Here is a 14,703-nt window from a genome sequence, read left to right as displayed (position 1 = left end):
GTTTTGCTTCCTGGATTTTCAAAGATGGCACTTGCAGTCACCTTAAAGAAACCCGCAACATCGTCCATTGCAGCTTGCTATTGTCTATTGGCCTATGGGATTGGCAGGGTTGGGCAGCCACTTCGATTTCCTGAGCGGGAGCTTAAACACATAGACCTAAAAATAGCTCGCTTCAGCTCTGGAGGACAACCCCAATTTCCAATTCTGTACAAAAATGAATGCAACCCCCCTACACCCCCCAAACAAACATGTGGGTAGATTATGGCTTTATACCCTTTGCTGACAGAAAAGCATTTAATGTTATCTTTATCTTAAACTCTTCTGATCAGTGGTCGAAATGGCTTTAGAAGAAGTAGTGTACTGATTATTTTTATTTCTATGTTTATTACACATTGAGCCACAGCTTGTTAAAGCATATTTAAAAAAAAATGTATACTACCTTTATCCTACACAAACAGAAAGGGGGAGAGTCTTTGTGCAATGTTCTCTTCTAGGGACTGGGCAGAGAGTGTTGTAAGTGTGTAACTGAAATAGTAATGGTACTGGTTTGTAAATGAAATGGTACTACGAGGTACTGAGTACCACTACTATTAGACTGTAACCACTTTAAAACAAATTATATATATTATAGCTTCCAAAACTATCATGTACAGACTGTGGGCCACTTTTTGATGCTTTGCCACAGTATCTTGCAGCATGTTCTCTTGACTTACAGTAAATTCTCTGTGAGTGGCATGTAATTGAGTATTTGCGGAGAACCTGGTTTATGGAGAAACTAGAATACATTAAAGTGCAGCTTTGAAACTCAGGTGGGGATCGAGTTCTCCACTCAGACACAAACCAGTTCAATAGTGACATTTGGCTCTGATTTATAAATTAACACCTACAGTATATAACTTCATAATCAAACCCCAAGATTCTTTCGTATTCCTCTCTAGTATATTGACAGGTATTGCATTGCTCTACAGTTTCCTGCGGTGTATTTATTCATACAGATACACAAACCTTTCAGTCATCTTCTGATTGCACTGTAGGTTATGCTTCAGTTAATTTATTGGGCGGATGATGTATTGTTACATGTATATAACAGTTAGGGCTGTAAGAGTAGACTTCATGGCTTAATTAATCACAAGGAGCTGCCTATTTCATTCAGAACTACCGTTTAATATTCGGGACTGACACCTTCACCTTACCCTAGCACACTGTATGCCGCCCCCTCCCTGTCCACATAAGACATTGATCACTATTAGGTATAAATATGTATGTATATTTATATATAAATATATATGTATTTGCATATGTGACTGCACTGGAATATTGCTGAGAAAATATATCTGGTATGACATAGAATGGTCCTCGTGTTATTCAGCGAGGCAATAGCCATGGCAGGGATAACTGCTTGGGCTGTTTGTCTTAAATACACCAGCATGTAGGTTTCATGCTAATCTCAAGCACTTACTCCTGGGCAAATCTCCCTGTGCACCCGTGGGCAAACGTCTCTTCTCTCACACCCGCCATACACATGGAATTGCCAATTCCAATCCTAAATGTCCACCCCAGAAGTGGCTGCAAGATGCTTTGAAATGATAGGTGCTGTCAAGTGAGCAAGTATGCCTAGGACGATGAAAAATGTTTATCTCATGCGATGAATGAATTCACCCGAAATATTCATGGGGTTCCCACCTCTGGAAGTCATTCTCTTTGCTACAATTTTTAACTTTGTAAAATGATCTGATTCAAACCTGTACGTTTATGCTGTAGACATCACTGCATCCATGTAATAACTGACAATAAACTCATCACCAATAATTGTCACCAGCATAACACAAATGATGTATGCGAAACAATAATATCATGTACCTGCGTTGCACATATGTTAACATTTCCATGATTTAGAAGTGCCAGAACCACTTCCATATCTTCATCAGTCTCTGCTAAAGCCAACGGGGTGAGCATTACTGGGGTGTATCCTGCTTTGTTTTGATGATCCACATCACATAATCCTGAGAAAGAAATGGAGAATGTTTTTTCGGATACAGAAATAGTTGGTTTGACGAAAAAATAATCCCCCAAACTTCTCATGATGCCATAATACTTCGATTGAGTTCTATCCCAGCGTTTTGCTGGAGACGTCAAATCTATCCCAACACAGAGCAACAATCACAGCAAATGCCAATAACTCTTTAAATTCCATCACAAACATACAAAGTGGCGGCTGTATGTGATGTACTGTATATTGTTTCTTGAGCACAGCTAACAATATAAGGCTAAGATTGTAGTAGGCGCGGAACGGAGCGCACAGCGTCGCATGCGCCTGTCCCTCGAGCGATGGGTGCACTGAGATGGAGGCGATGGGGAGGCGTGGCGGATGCGGCGCCAGGCTGGTTCGCCCTCATTGACTGAGCCGCTCACGCGACGGGAAAAAACCCTGAAATCATTTGTCTTTTGAAAAATCTGCTGCGCGGTCGCTATGCGTCGTGCGCACTACGGCCGGCCCAGATCAGCTGCTGCACTTTTTTTTCCGCGCAGCGTGCAAATGGCACGCACCGTCGCGCTCACTATAATCGCGGCCTAATACAAACCAATAGCTACAAGTCTTCTGGCCTTGAAGGGGTTTACACACACTGAAATTAACGAGCAGTGTCTTCAAAGTCTTGTAACTACAGAAGTCTAATATAAAAGATTTTTTTTTTTAAACGATTCACAGTCGGAAATAAACACAGACAGATGAATCTTGCAGTGTTTGTGCTGAGTACCAATACGATACATTTAGAAAGCTTTCTATCAGTCCTGGGCACAGTGTCAGCATGTTGCCTGCAGCTGCACAGCCTGATTGTTCTGCTTCTCCAGCCCCCAGCAAGTACCTGACTGAAGTGCTCTGCCGCTGTACCAATTTGTACCAGATACTCCACCACTTACTTATGAAATGACAGAGAGCATGGCACTAAAGTAGCAAGTGCCAAGAATGTTGACTTTAATATGAACAGCCTTATTACAAATGTTCCTTGGAACTGCTGACAGGAACAGCAATATCATAGAGCAGGAGTGGCGCACTTCAGTCCTCAAGGGCCACCAACAGGTCAGGTTTGCAGGATATCCCTACTTCAGCGCAGGTGGCTCAATCAGTGGCTCAGTAAATGACTGAGCCGCTTGTGCTGAAGCAGGGAAATCCTTCAAACCTGACCCGTTGGTGGCCCTTGAGTACTGGAGTTGGCTGCCCCTGTGTTGGAACCAAAGCTTTGAAGGGCAAACCGCATGCTTCAGGTACACTGTAATGCAAGTAGAAAGTCTTTCCCACCTGTCTCCAACAGGAGTTTAACAATCCCGAAGTTGGAATGGGAAACGCTGTAGTGAAGGGCAGTGTTCCCATTTTCGTCAGCGATATTGACAACCATTTGTAACAGCTGCGGACTGATTGATCTGAATTCTTCCAGATACACCGCAACAGGATCAGGGCTGGACGACTTCTGGCTGGAGACCCTGAACCATTCTTGGCAGACAGTATAGAAGGTTTGTCTCTACAACAGTAAAATAGTTATTATTAGTTACCAGCTCTGCTCTTCATTCCTTCCAAACCATGATGTCTATCCCTAAACAATCCAGGGACGACCACAAATGAGAAATAATGTCGCCACGGAAAAATGTTCTGTGGGCTTAATATAAATCAGAGATTTATTGCCAATGTGGATTATAAATCTCTAGTGCTCATCCACATGCTTACATGGAAATGCTCAAATGCTTTCAAAAATAGGAACAGGTCTGGTATCTTTGTTGGTCCTGAAAAATACTAGATGCTTTGCAGTATGTGGTATACAATGCAGGATAAAATGACTATGGATGGGCATAAAAATGAGCTGATTTAACTGCTTTGGGGTTTCTTTGAAGGTGTATATACAACGATGTAATATGCTGTGAAGCGGTTTCCCCATGCTGCAGAACATATTGGACCCATTCAGCTCAATACAGCTGAACTCCTCTCCAGCCCAAGGACAATATTCATACAATATTACATAGAGGCCTTCATTCGGAGTCACGGATTGGCTGAGTGAAGGTTTGCTGTACTGAATTAACGGGGCGTTACATTCGTTTTATTAAGTATCCCTTTCTTTAGGGTTAAGTTATAATGTACATGTGTAGGTTTTCCTTAAAGCTGCAGTTCAGTCAATATCCTGCATGTGTTTTTTTTTTTAATAAATCAGTTCTGTAGTAAGAAAAAATACTTTTAGCATTTTCTGTTTTAAAAAAAAACAACTTTAAAGACCAATTTTCTTGTATTCTATTTTAACAGCCATTTGCTAAGGCACTGCCCCTTCATGTCCTGTCACAAGCCCTGGCACACCCCTTTGTCAGCCCTGCCCTCCCTCTAGCACATGTCAGTGCAGGATTGCTCATGAATATTCATGAGCTTCCACTGACAGACCAGCAGAATATAAACAGATCCCTTCACTAATTATGTCACCAAATTTCGACCTATCAATACATGGAGAACGAATTAACCTGCAGCTATACAGTTCTTTAGGTAATTAGAGATTGCACACATAAAACTATTGAAGTAAAAAAATAAATAAAAAAAAAAAAAAAGACTGAACTGCAGCTTTAATGTGACACAAACCTCTCCCAAGGAGGTGAAGTATACTCCACTTTAACAAGGATTTACAGCAATACATTTATGATTTTTTATTCATTTTGGACACTGCAGGGGTTTCAATTCTTACTATACAGTCACTTTAGGGGTCAATGGCTGAACAGACTCTGGAATTATCTGCTGATAACTCAACTCCAGACATAAAAGCTCAATGCTACATCCAATTTGACAAAATATATACTAATCAATATATAGTTGAATACTTCAATGATAAATATTCTCATAAACAAGGGTCATTTGGTTAAACCCTTTGGCCAACGCGTTATAAGCCTGCAAGCCATTGTCAAGGCATGCCCAAACTTTGCGTGGCCACGCCCAGTAGCACTCCTTTTGACATATATATATATATGATGGGTTTGGGGTTAGAGCTTGCTGGGGTTGTGCGTTTGTTCATTTTCAACTGGTATCAGTTGGTTGGAGGTTGGAGGCCCCTCTTCCCAGGGTTTAAGCTCGCCCCTCCCCACTTTTTAAAGCCAGGAAGGTTCTTTCATTGTGCTGTATGGATGGACTCACTGTCATAGTCACTCTCCCTCCCCACAGGTAAAAGAGAAGTTTCAACAGGTTAGTGTTAGGACCTGCAAAGTTTGGGCATGCCTTGACAATGGCTTGCAGGCTTATAACACTTTGGCCAACGGGTTTAACCAAATGACCCTTGTTTATGAGAATATTATCATTGTAGTATTCAACTGATTACTATACAGTATATTTTGTCAAATTGGATGTAGCATTGGGCTTTTCTGTCTTTTGTTAGATACATTTGGCCACGCCCAGTAGCACTCCTTTTGACATAAATATATATATATGATATGGTGGGTTTTGGGTTTAGAGTTTGCTGGGGTTGTGCATTCGATAATTCAACTCCTGCAGTGTGATAGGAATTAAGAGTTCTACTTTTTCAGTCAACTCAGTTGAATTTGTGGCTGGTCAGAAGTATATAAAAGACACGCCGTGAAGGGAGCTAGCAGTTTATAAAATGTCTGTTTTAGACATACAAAGTCACAGCTACTACAGTGCAGACTCTACCCTGCGAATAGATGTGGAAGGCCACTTATATCAATGACTTTTGAATTCCATTAGGTGGTTGCATTAGCATTACCATAATATAACAGCACATAATGCTATCATTATATGAAATCTCAAAGGGTAATGAGAATCCCATGATGAAAGGGAACACCTTATGGCCAAACTCTTACTGAAAATTATTCTCTAATGGGTTTAATCACATCATACTGAAGAAAGCTTTGGCTTCTGCTTGTTCCTCATTTATCTACCATTACTACAACTGGGCCACATCAGTGGGGGAAATATTTATAGGATATAATAATATCTATCAAGTTACTGGGGAGGTCGCTGATCTGAAGCTTTTGTCTGCAGACTTTCCTATACCCTGTACTATTAAAGAGGACGGCGATCCATTGCTGAGTAGAGATATGCAACATTTTCACAGAAGTTTACAATCTGGTAACATTTGCTGTATTGTGTTTTGCCACACAATTAGCGCAAATGTGAAAACTTTGCAAAAAAATATGCCACACATTAAAAGTCAACAAACAATACACAGAACCCCAGCAAGCTCTTTTGGGGAACCTCTGAGCCTACACAATATATATATGTATATAAGTGTCAAAAAGGAGTGCTATTGAGCGTGGCAAATGTATACAACAAGCGACAGAGAAGCCCAATGCTACATCCAATATGACAAAAATACACAGTAAAATACTTGTATATTCTCTTGAAAAAGGGTAATTTAGTGTAACCCTTTGGCCAAAGCATTGTACACTCTGTCGCTTGTTGTACACTTTAAAGGTCAACATACAGGTCCTATGACCCAAAATTTAAGTCATATTACTCTTTATATATTGCTGTTCTCGCAAAATGTTGTCAAAAAGTGGCACAATTTCGAGGAAATGAGAAACATTATGAGGAATGTGCCCATTCGCACATTTCTTTTAAAGCATAATAATTTGCAAACCAATATCTCACACCACATTTGAAGACACCTCTCTATTGCAGACTTTCTCAGCCATATCTCTGACATGCAAGAAGACAAAAGAACAGTAACAGATTGGAAGAAGCCAGCTGTACCAGTTGGTGATCTGTGGTGGTCCTTAGTTCTGCAAGGTGACTGCTTAATAACTGGCATTCACTGCGAAAGACATCTCCCACCGTATATCTATATGGGAATAACACAGGTACACAGAAATTAAGATCAGCCCTCTAAAAAATGTATACAGTATACTTCCTTCAGATTCTGATTAACCCGTGTCATTGCAATGCCATGAACCCCTGGTAACAAAGGAGTTAATAAGGCCCTTAGTCATGAAGAGTCCTGCTTCATTATTCAATCTCAATGAGATGATCCTAAAATGACTTGGTATAAAGGTGAATAACTATATGCACTCATGACTCGATGCCTCCTGCTTCTATGCTGGTGGGAACTAATAACCCTTTCCCTTCAAAAGAACATGCTTTCTCCTTAGAATTTGGTAACATACCCTACTGTTACGCTTTAACACATGTTTTCTAAGCTATTGTCTTTGATCATTTCTGGACATATTGAGATTACCTTTTTCTATGATATAGCAGAGAGAAGTTCAATGTCTCCAAACAGTCTAACATACATACAAATACCATTTAATTACCAGAACAAAAATGAGTATGATCAATGACAGTGCTGTGCACTTGTTCATAAGTCTCAGCATTAATGCAACATAGATGCCATTCTATTTAGACATGGAATGACCGTCCGTCTGCACCCTAAAAAACTTATTTTAATGTCTTTAAATTGTTTTTAAAACTGCAGTCCAATCAATAACCTACATGTGTTTTTTTTAAATAAACCAGTTCTGTACTATGAGAAAATACTTGCAGATTTTTTTTAAACAACTATGAATGACATTTTTAATGTATTATAATGTAACAAGCCTTCTTTGTTTCTATAGCAACCATTTATAAAGTCACATCCCCTTCCTCTTCTGAAACAGGCTCTGGCACACCCCTTTTTGAGCCCGGCCCTCTCTCTAGCAGTGCACCAATTGTATCTAGTGACTGCCTGGTCACATGATCTTCCCCACAGAACTTTGCATCTTTGGTCCTCTTCTGCTGCATTGACAGCCATTTAGTTAACCCCCGAACAGAATCTTTGCCGATACATCACAGGAGAACGGATCGATCGGCAACTAAGCTAATTACTTATCATTGTGTGGATTGTATTGATGCACATATTAAAGTTGCAGTTCAGGCAATATCCTGCATGTGTGTTTTTTTTAATAAATCAGTTCTGTAGTAATAAAAAATACTTTTAGCATTTTCTGTTTTAAAAAACAACAACTTTGAAAGACCAATTTTCTTGTATTCTATTTTAACAAGCATGCTTGTTCCTATAGCAACGATTTACATTCCCCATATTTAAAGATGTTGCCAAACTTTGCCGATCAATAGACGGAGAACGAATTAACCGGCAGCTATGCAGTTTTTTAGGTAAGTAGAGATTGCCCACATGAAACTATTCAAGTTAAAAAAAAAAAAAAAAAAAAAAAAAAAACGGGAGCCTGAACTGCAGCTTTAAAGGGAAAATTATGATTATTTTTTTTTAAATGGAAGCTTGGACTGCTGCTTTAAGATCTGACGTCTCAAAATATACAAACCAAAATGCTATGGGCGTTTGTAATGAACACTGGAGACCTGCACTCACAATAAGGCTTTTGGTTTAACCTGGATCTGAGCTTCAAGATTGGGAACTCTGGAAGATTGGCTGTACAAATGAATGCTGTGTTGACATAATTTTGTACTTGAGAAGTGTTATCCCTTTCCTTCTCTGCAATGGGGTACAGTTCCCCTCTAGCACATAGTGTGTTTAGAGCCATCTGCAGCAGGGGTGCGCAAACTGGGGGGCGTGAGATTTTTCTGGGGGGGGGGGCGCGGGCGGTTGCAGAGGCCCTGCGCTCTTCCCCAAGGCATTTCAATTAAATGTCGGGGGGATCGCCTGAGGCCTCTGCAACTTCACGTACCAGGATTCAGAGGCTCGGTGTGTCGCGTCACCATGGCAACACGGCGTAAAATGATGCCGCGGGATCATGTGACGTGACATTACATGACCCCGTGGCATCATTTTATGCCAAATACCATAGCGACGCGGCGATCTGACGTCACAAGACCCCGGCAAAAGAGGTAAGGGGAGCACAAGCATGGGGGGGAGGAGGTAAAGGGGGCTCAGCTCAAATAGTTTACGCACCCATGATCTACAGGGTGAACATTTTTTACTAGCCCTGATAAAACTACTATTTGGAGTTGATTCCAATGCTGCATTATAGAAATTGAAGGGCTGTATAATAAGCAGAGACCTGTTCACATGCATTTAGTGATGTCCTCAGCAGACCATCCCAATAAACGGAGATTGAGAAAACAACACGTTTAAACTTTGGTTGAGTAAACTGGACCAATCATCTCTGACCATCAGCAAACATTAAACCTAATCTGCCAGTACAGTATGTAGGACAAGCAAGCACACCGAGTATATCCCTTCTGGCATCAAAGGAGTTAAAACCATTCTTAAGGCTTCCGTGTCTAAAATAATAATTATAACATTTTACAATGCTGTTTATGTCTGAAGAATGTTCAAGGTCTCCCAGCCCTGCCTTACTGTACAAAGGAACCCACACATCTGGAATCTGTTATGGAAAACACAATGTGTATGCACTAAAGCAAAATATGCAACTTTAGGGACAAACAGACAGACGTTCCTAGCTTTTTCAGAAACCTTTTTGCTTCTTACAGCTTCACAACAAGACTCCAATGGACACGTAACTGCATTGGGGAAGGCACTGAGGGTCATATTTAAACGGTTCTACTCCCTTACTGAAATACACTGTAACGCCCATTCAACACCCAGATTTACTGAGCTCCATTGGGGCATTTAACGTGGCTTTAACCTCAGTAAACTTCTCGGTAATGTTGACGGGGTATTTACTAAAGTAAGTAACGGAACTCTAACTTAGATTAATGTTATGTTAGAAGCACAGCTTCAACTGCAGGGACGTTAGTGATAATTAGATGCAAATGAGGCGTTATCAGAACATGGCCACTAAAGATAATTTGGCATAGATAAACCTGGCGTTACTCCCATCCAGGGCCGGGAGGATGTAACAGCCCCGTTAGGCAGGATTTAAATAACTGCATTATTTCCTGGTGTTATTTCCATCACCTACCGCAGGGGTGGGCAACTCCAGTCCTCAAGAGCCACCAACAGGTCAGGTTCTAAGGATATCCCTGCTTCAGCACAGGTGGCTCATTCCAGCAAAATACCTATTTGGGGGCCTGGATCGGAGTACCGCAATGTTATGCTGCAGTAACGTGACATTAAATCTATGCTAATGAAATGTAGTACAGACATTAGTTTTTGCTTATAAGTGGATTTGTGCATACCATGTTAGCTCAGGGAAAATAACGTCTGCTCATGTTTTAAGTAACGTCATTTTATTCGCCCAGAATAAATGGGGCCTAGTAAATTTGGGCCCAAGTGAACGATGCCAGATAGGGTCACCAGGTGGCGTATCCAAAAATACTGGACACGATAGTGAAAGGTGTGACCCCTTTGACACACACACAAAGACACACTTGAGAGATACACATACACACACACCTCTCCGCTCCATGCTGTTTCCTTCTCTCCTTTGCCCCACCCTCAGGCTTCTGACACCTCCTCCTGATTGGCTGCATTACCCAGCAGCAGAGTAGATCAGGTCACTATCTCCAGAGAGGTAATACCGGTATACACATACATGTCCAATATTAGTATTACCTCTCATATTTTACTGGACAGGGTGTCCAAATACAGGACAGTCTGGTTCAATACTGGGCACCTGGCAACCCTAAATTGCCAGAAGGTTTCTTTTGGTATAGCACCACTTCGTAAATATGGCCCTTAGTATTGGAATAGGTATATGGTTCGCCAATATCCACGACTCATGACGTCACAACTATTTTATTCTGCATCTTTCATTTTCTTTTGAATGCAGCCAGAGAATATAGAAAAATAAATTGCAGTTCACAGTTATCTTTATCCATTCCACCCAAAAACACAACTGGGGTCTCCACAAATTCTCCAGTCATTCTATTGCCTATAACCTCTTTCTGAATAACAATAGTGAAACCCGTACTTTGGTGTGGGACTCGATCATTACCAGAAGTTTATGATCAGAAGAAACTTCCAACACAAAATAATTTTTGGGACACGATGATTCTGGGCAGAATTAGGTTAACCTTGAGTTCTATTATCTCTAAAAACAAGGCACATAGTATAAGGAAACACAACATAGTCATTAAACATCTCATGGTCACAGGTAACATTTTTACATTAGTTGTTGTTACCTTTGTAGATTTTCTTGACTTTCTGACGCTGTTGAACCGGCAGCTTGTTGAGATTCTTCCTCTTTAATCCCTGGGTCCGACATGACATTCTCTGTTTGTTCATCACTGGCAGCTTGGGAATGTATTGCAGTGGAAATATCAGTCTTCTTATTAGCACAATATTCTTCTGATGAGCTCGAATCCTCACTTGAAGTTGTTTCATAACTATGGACACCAAATTGGATTAATACGTCATCTTTTAGTGAAATAATAAATGGCAGAATCAAATATTCAAAAAGAAAAAAGAAAATGTAAAAAATGGGACATTTATTCTTTGCTCCCGAACTATGATTCATCTGCCGTCAAAACAGGAAACTCATTCACCTGCATCACACAGGATCAACAACTCTATTTAAAACATCACACATGGTTGAAGCTGCAGATGAACCTGAAAATTAGCAAATTGCATCTTGGTTCCACCCTAAAACGTGGGGAGCTTGGTGTAAAGAATCTTGATTGAATATTAATTGAAAGAGCGCATAGTGTCCAAAAAACTATTTCTCACCTGAAATCCTTAGCGGCTCTCGTTGGTCTGTCATTATTCATACGCTTACATCTGGCACACAGGTTCCTATTCTCTGCTTGGTGTGCGCCCATGTTCAGACATGAATGCACGCAAAATGGTTTGCGCCTACTTGCATTTGTCTTTAACACCAAGAAAAACTTGAGCAACTATTTTGACGCGTTTATGGAGCACATATTTATGGGGCACATACATGGTGCATACCAAAGTTTAATATTACATATAATTTACATATGTTATTGTGTTCTTTGTAAAAAAGAAGATGACACACGACCAGCATCTCACATACCAAGTAGTTTTATACGTTGGTGCATGGAGACGCGCTATTCTTCTGTGTGTCTGTTTTATGACAAACTAACTTATAGCGATGCTTTACACACAATCTCCTGGCCTGCTGCGTTATGCGGCCTGCACTGCCAAAATCTCGGGAAGTAGGAAGTGCAGAGACAGTACCCCCTTTAATATCCGTTTGTACTCAGAAATCTGATCAGATTAGACTGGTTCTAGTTTTAAAGAAACTACTAAGCCCATCTGATAATGTTTTAGCTTTAGCAAAAACATTCCAGCGCTTATTCTATTTCCGCTGAAGCGGCAGATCAAGCCATTTTCGGCCCAAATTCCATTTTGAAGTCAACTGGGAATTTTCAGTCAAAAAAAGCCCAATCGATGGATATAGAACAAAGGTTGCCAACTCCAGTCCTCAAGAGCTATCATCGGGTCATGTTCTCAGGATATCCCAGCTTCAGCACAGGTGGCTCAATCAGAGGCTCAGTTGAAGACTGAGCCTCTGATTGAGCCACCTGTGCTGAAGCAGGGACTGATTGAGCCACCTGTGCAGAAGCAGGGATTGATTGAGCCACCTGTGCTGAAGCAGGGATATCCTGAAAACCTGACCTGTTGGTAGCTCCTGAGAACTGCAGGTGGCCATCCCCTGATATAGAATAAGCCAGTTATCCTAATACATTTAAATGTATAAAAATGATTTACCAAACATTTAATACAATGGGTAAATGTACAAAACACAAATCTTATCTACGTTACTAACAATGACTGTAATATAATATATCGGAAGATTCCTCAAAACAGTTGGAGGAGAGGAAGGAAAAATGGGTTTATTAATGCAACTGGTTCTGTGTCAGCTTTTTCTTTTGAGCTCATGTGTCCAGGGATCATATTCTTGTTTGTTGTAGAAAACTGCAGGTAAATATATCACTACCTTTTTCATAATGTGACTGTTTCAGAATAATCAGAACTCCAAAACGTAAATTACCAGTCCCCCAAAAGAACATAAATTGAAATTAAAAAAAAAACCCACACAAATAAACTCATGAGGCAGGAATTACTGGCTTTCAACAGGAAATATTTCTGAGTTAAAAAAAATTACCAATGTCTAAATGTCTTAAATCAGATGTCTCTGTGCAGACAGCTGCTCTGCCGCCTTATTTAGGTTTGTGTTCTGTCATTCTGTGCGTCTCCGGCAGACTGGAATTACCTGTACACTGTACGTTTGTCAGATCAGAAGATTAAGATGACTGAATTACCACCAGACATCGTACACCCAGTGGAGGATTTAACATTTTGCTGCCCATAGGCACTTACCCCGGGGCCGCCTCGTCCTGCAGCGCCACGGCCTGAAATTATGTGTTTCCATGAGAATGTGACGCCATGTGATGTCGTCACATTGTCATGGCAATGTGTCATCATGTGACGTCGCTGTGACACTGCGAGCTGCAGGAGTAGAGTGGCGTGGAGGTGACGTTAAGAGACCTTTTACAAAGGCCCCGCGCTCTCCCGCGGAAATCAGTGGGGCAGAGAGCAGGGCCTCTGAATTTGGGGGGTGGGGGGAAGGAAAAAAAAATTAACATTTGCCGGCCCAAAAATATTGCCGCCCCAGGCACTGGCCTAATATGAAATCCGTCACTACGTATACCCCACTGAAATGAATGAGCACCGCTTAAGAAATACGGCCCCCAATGCTTCAGGGAGACCGGAGACCATACTGTACATGGGAAATCCTTGGACCTCTTATTGTGCAGTTTTGCAATTAGAGGAAGATGTGAGTTTCACAAGCACCGTGAGGAAATATATCAGATCACTGCAAAGAACAGTTTGTTTGGATCCGACGCTTGTCTGCGTGTGACTGCATCACATGTACAAATCTTGTTTGTCAAGTCTTCTAACCTATGACACAGATAACTGGCCAGGGAGAGTTACACCACCTCAGATTGAGTAGATATTTCCTCTAACTTACAATACCCAACTCGCACGCTGATTAATAGTGTGCAAAGTTCTTTGATGCACTAATGCTATTGAAATGCAAGGTGGCAGCGACACTATTTGCATCAAGTTTGCTCCAAAATTGCCTGGACACATACTCCTTGTGAATTATAAACCAATATTATTTAAATAGAGTGACGCATTTGAGCTCTACGTTCAGTTTCTGCCTTCCCCTGGATCAATTTAAATAAATACCTTTATAGTATAAGTATCAACGCAGCTAGAATTTAGCAAAGAATGAACGCAATGAACATGTCCTTTTTCCACCTAAACTCATATGCTATGCAGGTCAGAAATAACTCTATCCGGAGATGGCTGTGTTCACCCAAATGTAAGCGAAGACTCCTGAGTAACATCTCTGTTAATTACAAAACGATTAAGCATAAACCGCTCCATATTTACTATGCTATTTATTAAAAGCCTTTGTAAATGTTGTTAAAGGTTATGTCTCATATTTACTCATCGGAGCTATTCGGGCCCCAAAGTACATATTTATATCTTTATTTGTATAGTGCCACAGAGTATCCCACACGCTGAATCCAGGTGTATAGTGACTTGAGTGGGAGTCCCTCCTGCTGCCCCAAAACCTCCCGCGATCAACTGGCCAATACTTGGGAAACGAAAACAAGAAGGAGCACAACGAGGAGACTGGTAACTATTAAAATAATTTATAGAAATACATCGGCGCTCACCCGCGGAACATCACAACAAGACGCAGTTCCTGGCTGGTATTCTTCCAACCTCCTAACACGGAATGTCCCGCAAACGAGCACAGCTGCTGATGGAAACGCCGGCTCCTAGCAGGACAGCTGTTCGGCAGCTGAGTGAAGGCACTGGTGGTGATGTCACA

The 14,703-nt window shown here is 41.1% G+C and overlaps 1 protein-coding gene across 11 annotated transcripts in view; it reads right to left on the bottom strand.

Annotated features, from left to right (window-relative positions):
* KANK4 (KN motif and ankyrin repeat domains 4) overlaps positions 1 to 14,703 on the bottom strand; it is a 114,993-nt gene that overhangs the window by 22,940 nt on the left and 77,350 nt on the right. For all 11 annotated transcript variants that reach the window (XM_075615951.1, XM_075615952.1, XM_075615950.1 and 8 more), the window contains 4 exons: positions 11,015 to 11,218; positions 6,731 to 6,818; positions 3,299 to 3,518; positions 1,861 to 2,003 (listed from right to left, as the gene is read on the bottom strand). In XM_075615951.1, coding sequence (XP_075472066.1) covers positions 1,861 to 2,003; positions 3,299 to 3,518; positions 6,731 to 6,818; positions 11,015 to 11,218 — 655 coding nt within the window. The remainder of the gene's footprint in view (positions 1 to 1,860; positions 2,004 to 3,298; positions 3,519 to 6,730; positions 6,819 to 11,014; positions 11,219 to 14,703) is intronic.

This window comes from Ascaphus truei, chromosome 10, assembly GCF_040206685.1.
Source record: "Ascaphus truei isolate aAscTru1 chromosome 10, aAscTru1.hap1, whole genome shotgun sequence".
Classification (NCBI taxonomy): domain Eukaryota; kingdom Metazoa; phylum Chordata; class Amphibia; order Anura; family Ascaphidae; genus Ascaphus; species Ascaphus truei.
This window is presented reverse-complemented; position numbering and strand designations above follow the sequence as displayed.